Source organism: Amblyomma americanum, chromosome 1, assembly GCF_052857255.1.
Source record: "Amblyomma americanum isolate KBUSLIRL-KWMA chromosome 1, ASM5285725v1, whole genome shotgun sequence".
NCBI classification, from domain to species: domain Eukaryota; kingdom Metazoa; phylum Arthropoda; class Arachnida; order Ixodida; family Ixodidae; genus Amblyomma; species Amblyomma americanum.
Genome location: NC_135497.1, coordinates 262,788,759 through 262,807,481, shown reverse-complemented (window position 1 = coordinate 262,807,481; position 18,723 = coordinate 262,788,759). Strand labels below are relative to the sequence as shown.

The 18,723-nt window shown below is 48.4% G+C and overlaps 1 protein-coding gene and 1 long non-coding RNA gene across 3 annotated transcripts; one reads left to right on the top strand and one right to left on the bottom strand.

Annotated features, from left to right (window-relative positions):
- Positions 1-3,203: 3,203 nt before the first annotated feature.
- Positions 3,204-17,750, bottom strand: LOC144115025 (uncharacterized). Its single transcript, XR_013311204.1, has 3 exons — positions 17,300-17,750; positions 15,025-15,180; positions 3,204-3,332 (listed from the first exon to the last, which is right to left on the bottom strand). It is a non-coding gene; the product is annotated as an uncharacterized LOC144115025 (long non-coding RNA).
- On the top strand, positions 11,134-12,894 carry LOC144115024 (uncharacterized). Of its 2 annotated transcripts, XM_077649153.1 has the most exons (4): positions 11,134-11,320; positions 11,428-11,599; positions 11,662-11,810; positions 12,793-12,894. In XM_077649153.1, exons 1-4 carry the CDS (start codon positions 11,134-11,136, stop codon positions 12,846-12,848), a joined length of 564 nt encoding a protein of 187 aa, XP_077505279.1. In that variant the 3' UTR covers positions 12,849-12,894. The 2 variants fall into 2 exon arrangements, with proteins under 2 accessions (XP_077505279.1, XP_077505278.1); XM_077649152.1 differs by lacking the exon at positions 12,793-12,894 and having other exon boundaries at positions 11,662-11,872.
- Positions 17,751-18,723: the final 973 nt, after the last annotated feature.

Genomic DNA, 18,723 nt, shown 5'->3' with positions numbered 1-18,723 from the left:
AGCGATATCGGTCGCGACCTCAGTCGCATGCGCGACTACAATGGATGGGCCGTGCTGTGTTGTCGGTTGTAAAGCTAGGGACCGGCAAGGTGTTACCAATCGGCACGCACTGCCGAAAGATGAAGGCACGCGAGCTGTCTGGCTCCAGCGCATCGGACTTTCCCAGTGGGACACGCACAAGAGCCCCCGTGTCTGTGGTCGGCATTTCTCGCCTGACGACTACTGCTACAACCCTGAGTTCGTGCGGCGAACAGGTGTGATTGTGAAGAAGCTGAGGCTGAAGCCGAGAGCTCTGCCGACGTTATTTCTTCCAACGACGAAAGTAAGTATTCCTGTGTGCAAAACTGCAATGCGGCACTTTAATAATTAACGTACGATGCAGTGCGCGAGTCGCAACACCAGCACATACCGCGTGCGTGCGTGCGTGCGTGTGTGTGTGTGTGTGTGTGTGTGTGTGTGTGTGTGTGTGTGTGTGTGTGTGTGTGTGTGTGTGTGTGTGTGTGTGTGTGTGTGTGTGTGTGTGTGTGTGTGTGTGTGTGTGTGTGTGTGTGTGTGTGTGTGTGTGTAAACATACGTGTGCCCGTCGTGCGATTTCCGTGCAAGATAAACTGTGCCGTACGTACCTACGTGAACATGCGTGATTTGGCCGCAGGCCGCCGTCCTTGCGACAGCAAAAACATTTCAGTCATTCCCAAGGAAGTAGGGGTACCGCAAAAAAAAAAATGCAATAGTGCCTTTCAAGGCCTTCGTCACCATGCATTTTGTTCCGAAGGAAAATGCGCGTATAGCCTGCCAGTTATGGGCGAATTTTTCTGTCCGCAAAAAATTTCATGAGTGCAAAGACATGCCGGCCGTTGTATGGAGGTCGGGAACAGTAATGCAATAAATACAGGTCCCCACTCCAAAGCGCTCTAACAATTAAGCAGATACTGAAAACAGCTGGGCCTACTGTTTTTGCGTTTCTTTACTTTTTTAATTATCAGTTCACCGAATACTTTCTAATAAAATAGATTTCTCTTTCTGGCACTAATTGATAACTTCGTTTTCAGTATTCTGTGAACAGAAAAGGCTTCTTTATATAGCACTGTGCAAAATAGAGCAAGTTATTTACTTAAGGAACAAGTAAATTTGCATGTTGTTCATAATATAAACAAAATGAACAACACTGCATCAAAAGGAAAATTTCATCTTGCATTTGAGTGCTGGTTCACCTTGAGTGTTCTTGGTATTGTGTTTTATCATGCCCTGCAGTTTGTTTACTACATAAGAAAAATGAGGTAGCTCAGCCCTGTTTAATATACCGCCAATTTGGTTTCAGCATCAAGTTCCAACACGGGCTGTGGTAAAAAACAGTGAAGCCACTGGAGCATCTACCAGCAGGCTAAGAACTGCAGTAAGTTGTAGCCCAAGTTGGCTGCCGCATTACACTTGTCTTAGTTCTTTTATAAGCTAGGAACTGTTATCAATTACTGTGCAGCAGCTCCACTTATTAGCATTATTATGACATGACACGTGCCTTACACACACCCAATGTAAACTTTTCAATGCTGCTGTGCTGTGGACATTCGCTTCATGGCATAAGGGAAAATCAGGGTAGTCCCACTGATACGACGCCCCTAAGGCACACCATTCCGACTCTTTGTTCGCGATTGTGGTCCTTTGCTTCCTACACATGGCTGACAACGGCATATACCGAGCAGATGATGTCCACAAAAGTTAGCTGTTCAACTCACAGCGCTGCTTGTTTGTGGCTGTTAAGAATTTCAGCTAAAGAGAGGCCTTCCTTTGCTCTGCAAGAGCATCAGCATGCATAAGAAAATGGTAGGACTACTGCTATATACACCAGTCTAGTGAGCATGCCATAAGTTCAAAACTTTCAGATAATTGCATCTGCCTTTTTTTAGGAGCCACTTCGTAACTGCACGTGCTCTGCAATAAGGAACACGGTGGGAACACAGATCACAGAGCAGTGGCCTGATGTGCCCAGCACACCGCTGCGACGGTCTTCTGGTAAGTTGGATGCACTCCGCAACTTGGTAGGGGCTTCCAGCCTGAAAAGGCTGGAAACCACTACTAGTCAGGTCATGAGTGCACTGTTCAGGTAATAAGTGCAGAAAATTGCTGCAGCTACACAGGTAAACTTCAGCATCAAACCTCTTGTTGCGGCCAGGACACAGACCGAGCCACCTGCAATGCTGCCTGTCCTGCTGTCGCCCATACCAGCCAGCTTCAGAGCTCAGGGTGCGTCAACGCCACAGAAACAAGAGGCAGCGAGTGTGGTGTCGGAGACAGTGGACAGTTTTGATTGGGATGGAGGTGAACAGCCAGCTGCAGAGCTCGACACCACATACATGCCATCATTTGATACAAGTGTCGGCAGGTATTTGAAGTGTATGATTAATACTGTAACACCTACACCAGCATCTGCTCCTGTCACAGCAACCTTATGGTCACTGTTCGGTAGCTCAGCCTGAGAATGTGTGATTAATTCTTGCCCTTAGTGAACAAATTTTGATGCCCGCAAAATGCAGAAGGCATCCACATGCCAAACGATGCGAGAGCATATTTAAGAGCTCCATTTCACTGCAATAATTCAAAGCCCTCAACTATGGTGCCTTTTTCTTTCCAGTTTTTCGCTCCTTCCCTCATACTGCATGAGTGGTATCCGTACAAAGTGATACATGAACTGTGCTTTCGTTTTTGCTCATAGATAATTTATGTGTGCATGTGCTGAAGTGCACTATGAAATAAAGTATATGCAGTGTTTGAAGGTAGGGTGGCATGTCAATCACTTCAATAGGTGTTGAAGTCTTAATAACTTCAGCGTTAGCGCCAAACGGGCCTATGAAACGTGGAAGCCACCAGGAGGGTTTACTTTGACAACATTCATTTTGCATTGTAGGAGTGCACTTGGGAAAACCTCGGACAAGGGCAGCTCAGTGAAAGGTCCAACCTTTTGTATTGCAAGGAAAAAAATGTATGATGAGTGCATGGCAACTGGAATGCAGTGGAATGCTATTTATTTTCAGTTCACATGCAGATGCACCTGTTCAAGGTGAACGAAAGTTCATTGTATTTGAGAGGTGCCTGCGAGATCTAGTGGGCACCTGCCGCACCTGCTGCCATCCCTGCCGCAGTCACTTCACTGCGGAGGGCACACTGCTCACAGTGCAGGCTGTGTGTGCACTACGCCATAGTTACACCTGGGAGAGCCAGCCACATGTGGGTGATAAGGCAGCTGGCAACCTTCTACTGGCTGCGGCAATACTGTTCTCCGGATGCCCGGTGGCTGCATCACTGCATTGCTTGAGGTCCATCAATGTGCAGACCATCTGCGAGAGAACATTCTACAATTATCAGTGGGCCTACTTGTTGCCCACTGTAAAGAGGGTAACGGCTGCATGCTGTACAAAGCTCTGTGCAACTTCATAGCCCAGCACAAGCACCAGTTACATCAGAGAAAGAAAACATACAAAAGCAATAAATCAGTCAGTAATGATGCAGGCCTAGTTCATTTGTTTTCTGGAAGGAATTTGATGCAAGTAGTATCGTAAAGTTCTAAGGATGCATGACTGTGTATAGCTGCAAGTGAGGCTTCACATGGACAGGTTCCATTGAGCTTTTGAAATTAGTATGGCAGACCATTTTTCAAATCAAAATAAGCGTTGGAGCTGGCACTATGAACCTTGGCTTGTGGCTGTCAGATTCTGACACTGTACAATGTTTTGAGATTTGAAACGTCCTGCTTTCATTGTTGCATCAATGCAAAAATGTTTTCTTTGCAGGATTTAATTATTCAAAATTTGGCACTGAATTTAGAAAAAAAGATTGTATTTATCGCTCCTTACAGCTGCCTTTTCAAGCATTATTTACCAGCATATAGCCATGATTTAGGCCCCTAATTTTCTGTGGTAGAAAATTAAAAATTCTGCTGAGAACAAAGAATTGCGATTTTCTACGGGAGGTATCACATAATGCTGCAGAATACATACTACAGTGTGAATTGTTTTCAAGCTTTTCATGGTAGCTAAAGTGACCTTCATCATGAGGCTTGAGAGCAGCTTTTTGCCGGCCTTGTGGCAAAGGATTATGCGCAAGTGCAGAAAAGGCGGTTATGGATGAAGGAAGGAAGGTAGTGTGGGTCGCTGCGAAAGAGAAGGAACTAAAAGAGTTGAGCAGAGTAGGAGAAGAAAGCGCAAACAGGTGCCGGGCTGGGCTGCTTTCAAAACTGAGTAGCGGCAGCAAGGCAGTGATGTCCACTGCTGCCGCATCAGCGGCGGCTATTTAAATGTATTGCAGGCTTCACTTCCCTCTATTGTGGCATGCGAATCTTAAGAATCGCCTCTTTAGTAGCATGCCATCTGCATTTTTTGGGGGTCGCTCGGCTATGGTTGGCTAGCCGTGACATCACAAGGTCACGTGGCCTAAAATGTAACGGCGGACGCGAGTATGAACCATTAAAGGCTGTCGCCTTAATAAGATAAATCAGTGATTTTTTTTTTATCATACTGCCATTCCCGCTGACCTACTGTCAAAACAACAGCACTAAAAAGAGAATGTGGCTGCTAACAAATTCTGCGAAAAATGCTTAAGTCTGTGATTTTTCATGGAACCGCAACAAACCAGGGGCCTTAGCCATGACTGTAAAACCCTAAGATATGGAGTCTATATCATGTACTGAAATATGGGGCTCATGTATGTCCCACAAGTGAGCTGTTTATTGATTCAGGAACGAAATGATAAGTATGTGTTGTCTTGCATGCAGCTTTTTCAGGAGCAGCAGGCAACACTGGCAGAAGAACTGCAAGGCGTACAGCTTGAACTGGCTGGCGACGGTCGCTGTGACTCACCACGGTACAGCGCCAAATACCTGACGTACAGCCTGCTCGCCGTGAAAGTCGGCAAAATTGTCTCCACGGAACAAGTTGTGGTTAAAGAGGCAATTTTTCATTGCCTGCGAGCAAAGAACAATGCAATCATGTCACAATGCTGACACAAAGATTGATCACCTGGCTTGTTTGTAAAAGGCCCTTGGTTTAAATTCCACTGCCACCGCAAAAAAAATAATTGGGGCTACATTAGAAAAACGCATTCCATTTAGTTAAAATATCAGCAGTCATGCAAGCTATGCATAACCAGGAAATAAGAGGCATATGTAAAGGTTTCAGAAGAGGCCTACAGACTGCACAGTAATCATGCTCCTTTACACAAAAAGTTCAAATAGTAATCAGAAACATACAAGCTGACAAAATTCTTGCACTGCTCACTGCATGTTTACATGAGGAATGAAAACTTGTTATAAAAGCTAATGAACAGCACCCTGACAACATTTGATTTGCTAATGACAGTGCTCTGTAAGTAATTCAGGGGAGGTACTGCAGTGCTCAACAGAAGACGTGAACATGTCAAGGGCAATGGTACGACTGAAAGCGATGAAGAAAAAACTGAATTAAAGGGAAAGACAGCTTAAAATGAGTAGTGAGGTATCAGAAGTAGAAAATACATATGTCTTGGTCAAGTAGCAACTGCTCACCAGGCACACAAGAAGGAAGCCACCATGGAAGTTATATAACTATAGGGCACTTGAAAGACCCCTCAAGTAAAAACGCACCTTACTAATATTCCTCAGATGAAGCTGAGATGAAGAGGAGGAAATGGTAGAGAACAGATAACTGACAGTCTCTCAGCATAACAAACAGGATTCCAAGAGAAAACAAACACAGCAGGGTGAAACAGAGTCAAAGAAGCAGGTGACATGGGGAAATTCGCAAGCCGCAGCTGGCACTGGACAGGGTTAGTTGGAGGTAATAGACACAGCTGAGCTGATAATTGTAAGGAATGAAAGAAGCTGCTCAATGAATCAGCATGTTGTAATCTTTAGTTTCTTTCACAGTCACGTGCAGTGCCAAACAGTGTGGCGATGGAAAAGGAAGGGCTCAGAAAGTGCCTGGAGACCCTTGAGAATGCAGGTGTCACTGTATGCTCTCTGACTGCAGGTAACACTCCAGGGTTCTGTACATTGCTAAGGCATGAAAAGGCGATGTGTCATGCTTTGCTAATACCCCTGTCACATGGGCACTTCCAACTGGCCAGTGAGTTCAGACGCGATGGCCACATGGCAGTGACGAAGCTGCGCAGAAATCAGCAAGCCATGCTGGGTGTGGAATATTGCAGTTGCACAGTCGATGATCGCCAGTGTCATCTTTGAAGCAGCTTGTCTGCTTGCCATAGCTGGTGGGATGATGCACTGGAGGCCCTGCAGGAAGTCGCTCAGTTCTCGCCCAGAGCCTGCCACCAAGATTGTCAATAGCCACTGAGCTGTAAAAAATTGTGCCGCTGCCACACGACAAGCTCGAGCACTGCTCGAAGATCCCATTTTTCCCCACAAAGCTGCTGTGGCACCACTGTCACCACCAATATTTGTTGGCTTGCAAACAATCAGCCTGGAAATTTTTTACCTTGAAAAGGCTGAAACTGAAATGTTTAATGTTACAGCAATAATTCCTCCAAAAATGAGAATTGCTTTCGGCGAGCTGTAGTATTTATGCAATTTCGAGCAAGCCAATTTGATGTTTTTATATGCCTGGAAACAATGACCTTATGTTAGCTGCAGTGTTTTGTGGGTGCCCAATTTTTTTTTCTCGCAAAATAAGCTGTATTTTTTAACTGCAGTAAAATTTCACCGCCTTTACTACTATGAATTCATTCATTTGAGCCTGGCTATGGTTTCCCGCCACTGCTCAAACGCCTGAAATCTCACCACAGTTCTCCGCTCCTCTGTTCATTCAATGGCCATTACAGCTGCCCATGTAGCAGCGTCCAATAGGCCTTTGAGTTGATAGACAGCGAGTTAAGGCGGTTTCAAAATGGCACTCTGACTGGGATATGCATAAGTCCTGATGTTGTGCTGCTTCTGCAGACAAATATTTTTCTCAGCAATTACAGTGCCTTGCTTGTTATTGTTGTCCATTTTCAGACAGACATCCCAGTGTCAGGCGTTTCTGCCGGGTGGAGAAGCCAGGCATCAAGCATTGGTTTGATGTATGGCATATTGCTAAAGGTAATTTTTTTTTTATTATTCGAGAAGTGTGCCATGAGGCATAAGTTGAAAAGGAATGGGGGGGGGGGGGGGGGGGGGGGGGGGGGGGAATGCATGGGATTGAAAGTTAAAAGGAGGAGTGAAGAACCGTTGCGCTGAGGTAGTCGCACAGGTTTCTAATGAAACGGTTGTCCATAGTCCACTTCACGTAGTCACTTTCGCGGTTCCTCCGCAGGCCCACCTCCCTGAGGAGCCGTTTTCTGATAGCAGCCATCGCTGGGCACGTCCACAACAAGTGCCGCACATCACAAATGTCCGGTGCAGCGCTACAGTGAGGGCACTTGTCAGGTGCTGGCAGATCTTTGGCACGCCACCGATGACGAACAGATGGTGTCAGAGCCGCCCCTGCCCGAATCCGGCGCACGGATACCTCCTCCTGCCGAGTAAGACTACGGGGAAGAGGGTGCGAACACGGAGGAATTAGAGCACGTGTTCGCTGGCGCAGAACTTCGGAATCGAAAACATGGGACAGGAACGGATCTGGGGGAAGAGGGAAAGGTGGCGGATCGTCTAATGTATGAAGATGAGTCATAGCATCCGCTTGAATGTTATGTGGATCCTGGGCATGGCCGCGAATCCAGTGTATGCGCACAGGACATGGATACTTTGCGCAGAGCACATGAATTGATTGTGAAATCTGGAACGTTCGTCGAACAGCCTTAAGCTTTAGTTTAAGGGCGGCGCGGGAGTCGGTGTAAATATGAACTGTATTGAATGTTGGAACGAGCAAAAGGGAAGCAATGCCATTATAAATCGCTTGAAGTTCCAATGCCAAGGGAGTGCACGTATCCGCAGCATACGTCGCGCGAGAGTTGAGATGCGGATGAGATGGACTATACACAGCAGTAATTCCCCTCTCTGTAGAATGTGATGCATCCGTGTATAATATGCACCCTTCAGGCAGATACGCTGCTGATACCGACGGGGAAACTGGGGCGATTGTCAGTGAGCTGGCAATAGGACCACGGTGGAAGTGTCTTTAAATGATGAAGTTTGAGAGACTGTTTTCGAGCTCTATTTGCCACCCGTTGGTCGATGATTTCACTGAGCGTATTAAGTTGGGCGAACTCCTGTAGCACAGGTATGGGTGTTAAACGAGGCAGATATGTTATGACGCGCATAGCCTCACGATTGATAGCTTCAAGGGAGTCCCACTGTCTGCGGGTGAGACGTTGAAATTGTGCCTGATATACTATCCGTGGCTGAAGGATAGAGCGCACAAGCTGGCGGGCCGTATGAGCACATGCGCCACCAGAGCGCATAGCTATGCGATGAATCAGACATAGAGTAATGTGAGCCGATTTACGGGCGGCTGTCAGCCACGGGGTGCCAGTCCCAGATGTATGGAGGAGAAGACCAAGAATACGGACAGTTTCTACCTGAGGAATCAGAGAATTATGTACCGTAAAATTTAAAAGGGGAGCTTTCCGTAAGCCGGCTTTATTTCCAATTCGAATGAAACATGATTTAGTAGGAGAGAGTGTTAGACCCAGAGGTGGGAGGCGAGATGTCAATACATCCAGCGCGTGTTGAAGGACCGACTGATGAATAGACGCATCTGGATGACAGCACCACAAGGTTATATCATCGGCATACGCAAGCACGCGAATAAAAGGGGTGGACTCTAGGGCTCAAACAAGAGGAATTAAAGCCACATTAAATAATGTGGGGGTGAGAGCGGAGCCCTGCGGCAACTCCTCTATTGGAAGTGAAGTTACCAAAGGGCTTTCCGTGGACACGCACGCTGAAGGTTCGATTTGCTAAAAAGGTGTGAATAGAGAGGAGGAACCGGTGAGGGAGACCAAGAGTTTGAAGGGAGGAAAGAATGGCAGAGTGAAGGATGTTATCATATGCCTTTGTTATGTCTGTAGCGATTACGGTTCGTACAAGGTGACTCTGCGGAGAGTGGTCAAGCACGTCAGCAGCCAAAGTAGCAAGGCCATCCTCCGCTCCAATTTGTGGGCGGAAACCAATTTGGGAATTTGGGTAACAATTATGGGATTCCAGCCACCACGACAAGCATGCGGCTAGAATGTTTTCATAAAGCTTGCAGATGGTAGGCGTAAGGGAAATTGGACGAAGGGCCGAGAGAGATACTGGAGGCTGACCTGACTTGGGTATTGGAACCACAATAGAATGCTTCCAGTCTCCTGGCATGACGCCAGAAAGCCACACTTCGTTAAAAGTATCAAGTAGGGTTTGCAAAGCCCTCCCTTCCAAGTTACGGAATAAGGAGTTAGGTATGCCGTCGTGCCCGGGAGTAGTAGTAGTTTTTAGACGTTCAATGGAGGCCAGCAGCTCTGCCATGGTGAGGTCAGAAGTAATCCCATCGGAGGGCTCTGTAACCGATAAGTCAGGTGGAGACGTAGCGGTGCTGTCATGGTTTGGAAAAAATTGACGGGCCGCTTGTTGTGCAAATGTGTCCTCATCCACATTTAGCGCGAGGCGAATGCTCTCTGTATAATCTGCAACCTGAGAAGGGCGCTCCATGGCATGAAACACTCTCCAAAGATGTCGACTGCCCTGCGTAGAGGACAGGCGGGCACACCATGCAGCCCAGCGTTGCCTGCCTAGCCGCTTTGCATAGCGCCGCGCCTGTGCGGTAGCGTGGTGAAGAGTAGGAAGAGCCAGTGGGTCATCGGGGTGACGAGTAGCGTAAAGATCCGCCTGGCGGCGAAGAGCCCACAGATTCAAGAGATGTATGTCCGGGTTTGGGTCGTCTTCATTTACAGTAGTGGTAATAGTGTGAGTAGCGAGAACAGCAGAGAGAGTAGACAGTGCTGAATTTAGATAAATGATTGTCTGCGCGTACAGAGTCCCATGACGTTATTCGTATAGTGCGGCGTATTTTCCGTAGACGTGTAGGCGTGAGGGAGATAAAAATAGGGCTGTGATCGCTACCCCAAGTATCAGAATCAACAGCCCAACGAGGGTTACCGGGGCCTAACCACCAAGTCAAATCAGGTGAATACGGGCCACATCGTGGGCGAGTAGAAGTATTCGGGTGGTTTAAAAGTTGAAAGGAATGATCCGAAAAGCTCCCTTGGATGTGTGCACCCCTTGAGGAATCCGTTGGGTAACCCCATGCAGTGTGTGCGCCATTGAAGTCACCACCAACTAGAATAGGGATACCCGAGTTGGTAGAACGTACAAAACGAACCCATCCCAGATTGGGAGATGCGGAGCCAGGACGACTATAAAAAGAAACTAGGATAAGGGGTGTGCGTGCAGGTTTTACGAGAAGGGCGACAACCTCTTGACGTGTGTTGCACCACCGTGAAAAATCAAGCGGTGTGTGCGGAACTGAACTGTGAATATAAATTGCAGATTTACCTGGGAAAAGGCGGTGCAACGGCGATCAGGGATAGAGGGTGAATGGTATGCGCAGAAACCTGAAAGGCGTGGGAGTGCATTATGCTCTTGCAGTAGGAATGCCCATGCCCTCAGCTTTCCGTCGCGAAGGCGGTGTTCACTTCAGAGGCCTTATTAGCGAATCCTCGACAGTTACACTGCACCACAACCGATGATGATGCGCTATCCATGACGAGGCCGAAGAGCTTCCACGATGAGGGATGTCACCTGCTTCATCAGCGCTAATATCTTATCTACTGTCGGGGTAGTCACGGCTAACAGGTGGTCGGCACCTGATCGTGGCCCAGTGCTTACCCTAGGTGATTCCTCTGATGACTGCTCCAGAGTTATTAGAATTCTTCGAGAGGATTGAGAACGACGCTGTTCCCGGCGCTGGGTGAGTTCGTCTAGTCGGCAGCGAGCCTCCGCGATTGCATTGTCTAAAGCTGTGTCTTCATCTGTGGTATCCACATGTGATGGATGCACTGGACATTTTGGCGTACCGTTTGATCCGGGAAGATGAGCCACTTGTGCATATGTATGCTGGTGAGGAGATGTATGGTGAGCAGCGGGCTCAGAGCAGAGGCCCAGGATATGCTTTGCAAGCAGGGTAATTTTATCTTTGTTCTAGGCCTCAAGAAAAAGCTCCAGGCATGCAGCCGCACACACACAATTCTTGAGGGATGAGAATTGTGAGCATTATTGGCCACCTCTACTGGGTTGCTGCTATGGGCCGAGGAGATGGGGACCTCGTGGCCAGCATGTGGAACAGTTTGCTGAACCATGTCTGCAACAAGCACAATGGCCATGAGGGACCCTACCAAAGATGCATAGATGGCCCTCTTGAAAAACGCCAGTGGATGAAGCGAAGTAAGTGCTGGTGCCGAATGCTCTTACTTTAATACTTAGTCAATGTTTAATTTTAGGCCCCGGTAATGATATTAAAGCAGCGCTTGACCAAATACCTTTTCTTCCAGACTCAAAGGCCTTCCAAGAGCTACAGAAAATTGTGAGCTCACCTTTGTTGCTGCGCGACATCCATCAACTGTCTCCTGACGTGCAAACGTTTTCGCTAGAGTCGTTCCACAGCCTGCTTATACAGTTCGCTCCCAAGGCAAATGCCTTCTCGGAGGAAGGGATGCAAGCAAGGTACATGCGCACTTTGACCTGTGGCATGCAAGCAGATGAGATGACCATTTCTCTTCATTCAGGACTCAACTGGCTGTGATGCACTACAATGAGAACTCTACGAAAGTGCAAGTGGAGACAGCTGACGGTGAACATCGGTGGAAGGTGAAAACATCCAAGGCGAGAAAGGGGCACTTCACTGTCTGTCCGGTAAAAGAGGAGACAACATACAGTAAGCAAACAATTGTTACAACTCGGGTAGCAGCATTTCACCGCAGCCACCAGTTGTTATAGGCCGGGTAGCATGGCCGGCTGTTGCGATGCAAGGTAGCGTGGTTGGGCCAGAGAAGAGATGAGGAAGGATGGAAGCTGACATTTGGGAACGACAAAAACACAAACAGGTTTACTGGCAGGAAACTTATTTATGAAAGAAAGAATAAACAATCAAGAATTAAGAGTTCATAGCGTCGAGCGGCTGGATGAGCCTTATCGCCAAGGCCCAGAGCCTTTGTTCCTACTCAGGATGCTCGTTAAATACACTAAGGCTTCGCCCCTTTCACCAGGCGGTATCCAATTGAATATGAGGCACAGATCGGAAGAGTCACCACACATAGCACACGGAGCCCCGTAGGAATGTGCGAGGAGGATTCAGAGGTCTGCTGCTACTTCGCCCGAAGCTGTACGTCCATCCAAACACAGGCACTTGTCAGTCACGGTCAATTTCGGGAAGGCACTGTTGCCTTCTTTCCCTGTTGTGTGACCTCCGTCGAGAAACAGACAAAGGGAAGGTCATCTCCCCCTTCCTGAAGAGCGTGGGAAAGATTTCGCAGGCAGGTTCCCAGCACATCTTTTTTCGTGGGGTCCTCGTGGGGTCAAATGACCTGTCGAAATTGCCGCTACAGTGTGGTCATCCAGGTCGATTAAATCTTCGCTTTGATCTTCTTCAGCTGGTGTGCATCCCGTTCATAACACAATGTAGACCTTAAACATCTGTAATATTGTGGTAATGAGATCATTTTTCTGGAATTATAGCCTTTCCGTATGGGCCATTAGACTTGCAGTAATACCAAAAGAGTTACTAGTTTATCATTCAGTGGAAACACATGCTGAATTATCAGCAACTTTATGCTAATTGCGCAAACTTGGATAGATAGTTCGTCTAATACCGCTGTTGTGTACTCACACAACATCTAATTTGGTGTTTTTCTCTGCAGGCTATGTTGACAACCTCTTGCTGAATGCTGTCGAAAGTTGCGAGGGCTCCTCCTAAAAGGAAAGCTTTCTGAGCAGTGAGCCACCAACTCTACACCACATGACAAGCCACTACAACAGGCCCGAAAAGCAAGACCTCATTTCTATCAGACATTCCCGATTTTCAAAAACACTACCAGACCCACTCTCACTGCCTGCCCTACCATCGGCATCATCATCGTGAGCAACACCTCTGAGCACAACGTGGCAGTGTCCTCCAGTCTGGCCCACAGAGAAAGCACTCGACCATTTAATATCTTGGCAACATTCACCCTGCCCTGTGTTTGGACACTACATAGACTATATCACTGCCATCTTGCTGATCTCGCACTCCTATGCCTGTGTGCCAAGCTATCCCCCTCTCTTCAAGTACAGTATGCCTTTGTGGAGGGTGATCCATATTTATTGGAGATCCCAGCAGCCGCAGCTGGTGAGCCGTCGGAGCGGGCTGTCAACGTTGCTGGCCAGGCCGGTTGCCGAATGTGTTCTGTTCTGCGTGAGCCAGGTAGCACTCCCAGCTTCATCTTCTTCAGCGCTGCTGGCCATGCCAGCGCCGCTACAGGTGCTCCTCCCCTAGTGCGATGCGCGATGAAAGAAAAAATAAATACGGTATCTACAAGTTTTTTCATGCCAGTGAAGTTCGTGTCAGAGTTCGTGATGGTAGCCGGCAGGAGAAACGAGCTCGGGCTGACGAGCCTGGCTGCTTCGCAAAGGGCGAGGGGAGCCAAAAGATGAGAATGATGCCGGAATGAACAGGCTGGAAAAATCGAGGAATTCGTGTTTCAGTCATAAGGTCTACTGGTGCGGCCGCCAGTTGGGTTGAAGTTGGCCGGGAAATGTCCATACAGGAAATGCAGCCACGTGGAGATTTACAGGGGGGATGCGATGTTCGCTGGCCTAGTCAGTGCGGACGAAGGTAAGGCGTGGGGAAGCCACAGCTGTAGAAATGAAGACGATGCCTTGGCTGCTGGCGACAGCAAAACGACGGCGCACGACACTGGGCTGGAGATCTGCTGCGTGGGGCTCAGGCTGCCATTTAGGGAAGTGGACGAAGCGGTCAACGGGGCGGACCTGCTGTCTGCAAAAGCGAGCCCACTGTGGCATTGGACTGCTTGCCGGGAACAGAGGGCACAAGTCCGTGACGTAGAGGTCGGAATGGGAAGGAAGCAGTGGTGCTGAGTCCATTGGCAGTGGTGGATGGGGCACGCTGTAATGTGTCGCAAGCATGGCACCACCTTCAGTGTCTTTCTCGTCTGTTGCGGAGGCACAGTCACTGGTGAAGACATCAGGTAGGCAAGAATCCGTGGCAGGCGGTTCGGGTGGCGTGTTATGCGCAACAAGGCTCTGGTGTGGCGTGCATGCATGCCTCACGACAGGAAGGACAGATGGGCTCACTGTGGTTGGGCATGAGGTAGCAGGCGAACAGGAGACTAGAAGCGAGTTGGGGCCCGGGTCGAGAGAGAGCTCTTCTGGTGATGGTCCAAGGGCAGGCGCCACGGTTGGCAAGCAGGGCTGGGCAGGAGGCGATGTGGGACAGGAGCTCGCAGGTGGATAGCCGTCCGTAGGGGCCAGTGGAGCAAACTTGGGAGAGACTGGGGTGGGAAGCGGCTCCGATGTAGTAGCTGGCAGAGGGAAAACCGAAGCAGCTATGAAGGGGGATTCGGCCAGACATCGCAAGCTGAGTGGCAGCACTGCTTCTGAACCCGGAACAACAGCGCAGAGAGTCAGCGGAAGCTCCAAGCCAAAATACGTCGTCAGGCCGTTCTTGAAGTCGGCGCGGGGCCAAGAGGCGGCAACCGCAGCTTTGCCAGCAGACTGGGTGGGAGTTCGCGGCTGGCATGCTGATAACGCAGCAGCTCGCTGGACACGTGGTTGATGTGAAAGTGCGAGTCCAGCAGCACCAGCCACAAAACGGGGTCCCTGACATAAAACGCAGGCAGGCCAAGCAGCCGAGGAAGGAAGGAGCGCTGATACAGCTGGAGAAGCTCACCGGATGTGATGGCAGGCGCATACATGGCGGCGAGAAGAAGCTGCCGAAAACCGGGCGTGAACAACGGGCATGCAGCGGCAAGGCCAAGCGGAGGGACAGGACGGGCAGGAGAGCAGAGCCGGCGGGGGAGGCGTTGCGTGCATCAAAGCTGTCGTCCGGACGAGTCACCAGATGTGGAAGGTGATCCACATTTATTGGATGGTACCGTTAGCCGTGGCTGGTGAGCCGGCAGAGCAGGCTGTCAACGTTGCTGGCCATGCCGGTTACCGAACGTGTTCTGTTCTGCGTGAGCCAGGTCGCACTCCCAGCTTCATCAGCGCCGCTGGTGATGCCAGCCCCGCTACATGTTCAATGACTCCAGCTGCGCAGATTGAAGCAGTCCAATGTGTATAAAGCCCAGCGCATCCACCTTTTCAGCTGACCTGTGCCGTTATCCTCAGCTGTGCTAACACTGAGAACCTTTTCCCCTGGAACCATCAGCCCCCACTATACGCTCACTGCAGGTGACTTGTGGGGTCTGACGTCCCAAAAAAACTCAGACTATTGTCAAATCTAGAATGGGAATGGGCGCACTGTTTTGAAATTGTTTGTTTTTATTTTGTTTTTTCTGTGCTCGATTTATTGCATTGTATTGCATTGCCTTTTTCTTTTTGCAAGTTATTTTGCAACCAATAGTTTATGTTTATTATTATTTGTTATTGTTTCTTTTTTTCATTTCTGCAGTAACCTGACTGTAAACGTCTTTCATGTGTGTATACAATTTATCCCTGTCCTGCAAAAGCCTCCACTATGAGGCTATCAGCATGTTGTGAGTAAATAGAATAAAATGAGGAAGGGCCGCGGATAAATTTCTGCCAACTAGGGTTCCTTAACATGCCCTGACATCGCACAGTTCATAGGCGTTCGCATTTTACCTCCATCAATATGTGGCCAACAAGGTCAGGATTGAACCTGCATACCCGGGTCAGCAGCTGAGTGGCATAACCATTAAGTCGCCAGAAAGGCTGAAGATGTTCTTTCCTCGCTTGATGTGCACAGGAAGGTCCGAATGTTTACAATATTGTCAAGGCTAAGTTCGAAGCCCATTTTATGCCACATGTCATGTAAATGTGATCTACGAAAGGGCAAAATGCAATATGAGTAAGAAAGCCCAGCAAACCGGTGGAGGCTTTCATAACAGCACTGCCCAGATTGGCAGATACATGCAGACACACATACAGAAGACAAAGTGAGAAACTGCAGGTTGATGCTAAGCTCACCCTGCAGGGTGCTATCATTTTCTAGCGTATCCCACTGCTGGGCTACCTGCAAATGTACTGAAGCTCTTCATCTGCTCACTTTAGCACCATTTTCAGCTGCATCCTGAGCGGCCTGTTTCGGAAGCTGGTGCGTGGTGCTTAGCTGGGCCCCAGCAGTGGCTAGACTAAGAGTGATGAAGAATCTTAATGGTATCCGTGACTAGGCACCAGATACGTGATATTCAACGGGACAATAAATAAAGTAGTTTCCTAGAATACAAGTTAAGAATTGAACTGCAAAATACCACTTTTCTGTAAGCAGCGCACACCACCAAAACTGCAGAAAAAAACTGCAGTCCTGTTCTTGCCCATTGTAGACCACTAGTAAACTGGCGACCGCCACAGTGGCACAGCAGTTATGGCGCTCGGCTGCTGGCCCGAAAGACGCGGGTTCGATCCCGGCCGCTGTGGTCAAATTTCAATGGAGGCGAAATTCTAGAGGCCCGTGTACTGTGCGATGTCAGTGCACGTTAAAGAACCCCAGGTGGTCGAAATTCCCGAAGCTCTTCACTATGGCATCCCTCATAGCCTGAGTCTCTTTGGGACGTTAAACCCCCATAAACCAGTAAACTGGCATGACGGCCAATATAAGAACCCTATCTACTGCAGAACTGGTTCAGGTAAAAATAAATATTTAGTGGCAGACAGAACCTGCAATGCACAAGTGATGATGACACACAAAGGAAGGAGGAATGACGAGAGCAGATGTAAAAAAAAAAAAAAACGGGATGCCCACTGTCCTTTCCTAATCAAAACTCACAGCTCTCATACATCTCATTACTGCACCCATGGAAAGCAGCCCAGTTGCTGCTACCCTTTGACCATTCGTGTCTTCGTGACATCCAGAATCTACTCAATGTTGTCCCAGCAGGCACGAGTTGCACTTTGTACTGCATGTTGTGATCCTACTACATTTGCGAAAAAAAAAAAAGTGGAATATGCACGATACTGCCTGCACAGATAAAGTCATGCACAAAACATTAAACGCATAAAGCGCATGTATCTGCGGGCCCTATAAGGGCCTATATAAACTTGTTGCTGCCTCGCCGAAGCAATGCCTCTTGTCAACAGTATCAAAACAGTTAACGACAGACATGAGCCGAAGGCGGCACTAAGCAGCAAATACACAGTAATATGTAGTTAATGGAAAATGTGAAAATCATGGCATTAGTGGAACATTACCTGCGCAGTTGGGCAGGGTGTCGAAAGCCCACGTAGTTGGCTGAGGGCAATTCCATCCGAATCCTGCACACGACGCAGGCTGGCAGCCCCACACGGTTGGCTCTCCCGAGCGTACCCCATATCCAGTGGGTGAATGCCCGGTACGCAAGGTACCGGTTAGATCTGAAACAACCAAGGTTTATGGTGAACATATACCAACAGCATCGCCACCGCCGTCGTCTGGAGAGTCTGGTGAATCCGCCGACGAAGCGCTTTCGTTGTCATCGAAATTCAACGCCGGAATTTCAAACGGCGTATTCTTGTATGGCTCGAAGCCCATCTCGGCACTCATCTGTATCAAGCGTTGCTCGAGATCGGGGTCCGCAAATCTCGTCGATTGCAGACGATGCGATGATACGCCAGGCGTGAAGCGAGCGAGAGAGCGCGGCTACCGGAAGTAAACAATGGTGACGTATTCGTAGGCGGAGCGTCGCGCCATCTTCTATTCTTTATTTTTTATGGCTCCCTTTGGCGTATGAGTTGAAAGGGAAAAGGCGGACTGTCGTTTTTAATCACCTGTATCTCTGGTGTTGCGCAAGCTACGTCGAAAATTATTGCGGGAGAATGATGGGCGGTTCAGTATCTATAAGTGTTCTGGCTTTTCTTACCCTCGGTACAAGCCCCTTTCTGGGTCCCTTCAAAGATCCCCAGGCGGTTAAACTTATTCTGGAGCCCTCAATTTCTTTCTTTCTTCTCTTAGTCCCTCCTTTAACCCTCCTTAGTCCCTCCTTTAATCACCCTCGAGTCGAGGGTCTTCGATATTTTCAATCGCCATCGAACTCGCCGCTGCTACACGGCAAATCTCAATGGTCATTGAAATGGTTCTCGTGTCTTACGCCACGGATGTGTGGCGCCAGAATCGCTACTTTAGATTTTGCAAAAATAACAAAAATATTTGATAAATGTATACTAAATGCTGAACTACACGCATACGCGAAAGTCGTTCAAAACCCTTTTAATTGCACGTACGCGACGGACATATGCAGACACTGCTGTAGCCACTCTAATACAAGACGAGCCAAAACCCAGCCAATCCAAACGCGTCGGAGCGCTGCTTCGTCAAGCTTAAGACCTGGGAAATCGCCATGATATCTGAAAAACAAGAGCTATTTGTCTCTTGAAACCTTATGCGAGGGTAAGAATGGGCAAATCGAAGGCGAATACAACAGCTTAGAACACGATATTGCTTTGAGGGATTAGCGACGAAGCTGTTATCGCTGTGAAGCGGGCGGGCAGGGTGCCGCCATGTTGTCAACGTTAAGTACGCAAGCAACGCAAAGATTGCAACGCAAAATTAATGCGCTTAAAACAAGTCTAATATAATTTTAAAATAATTTTACAGACTGCTTGCATTAAATTTTATGCGAATAATGTTTGTTCATGTT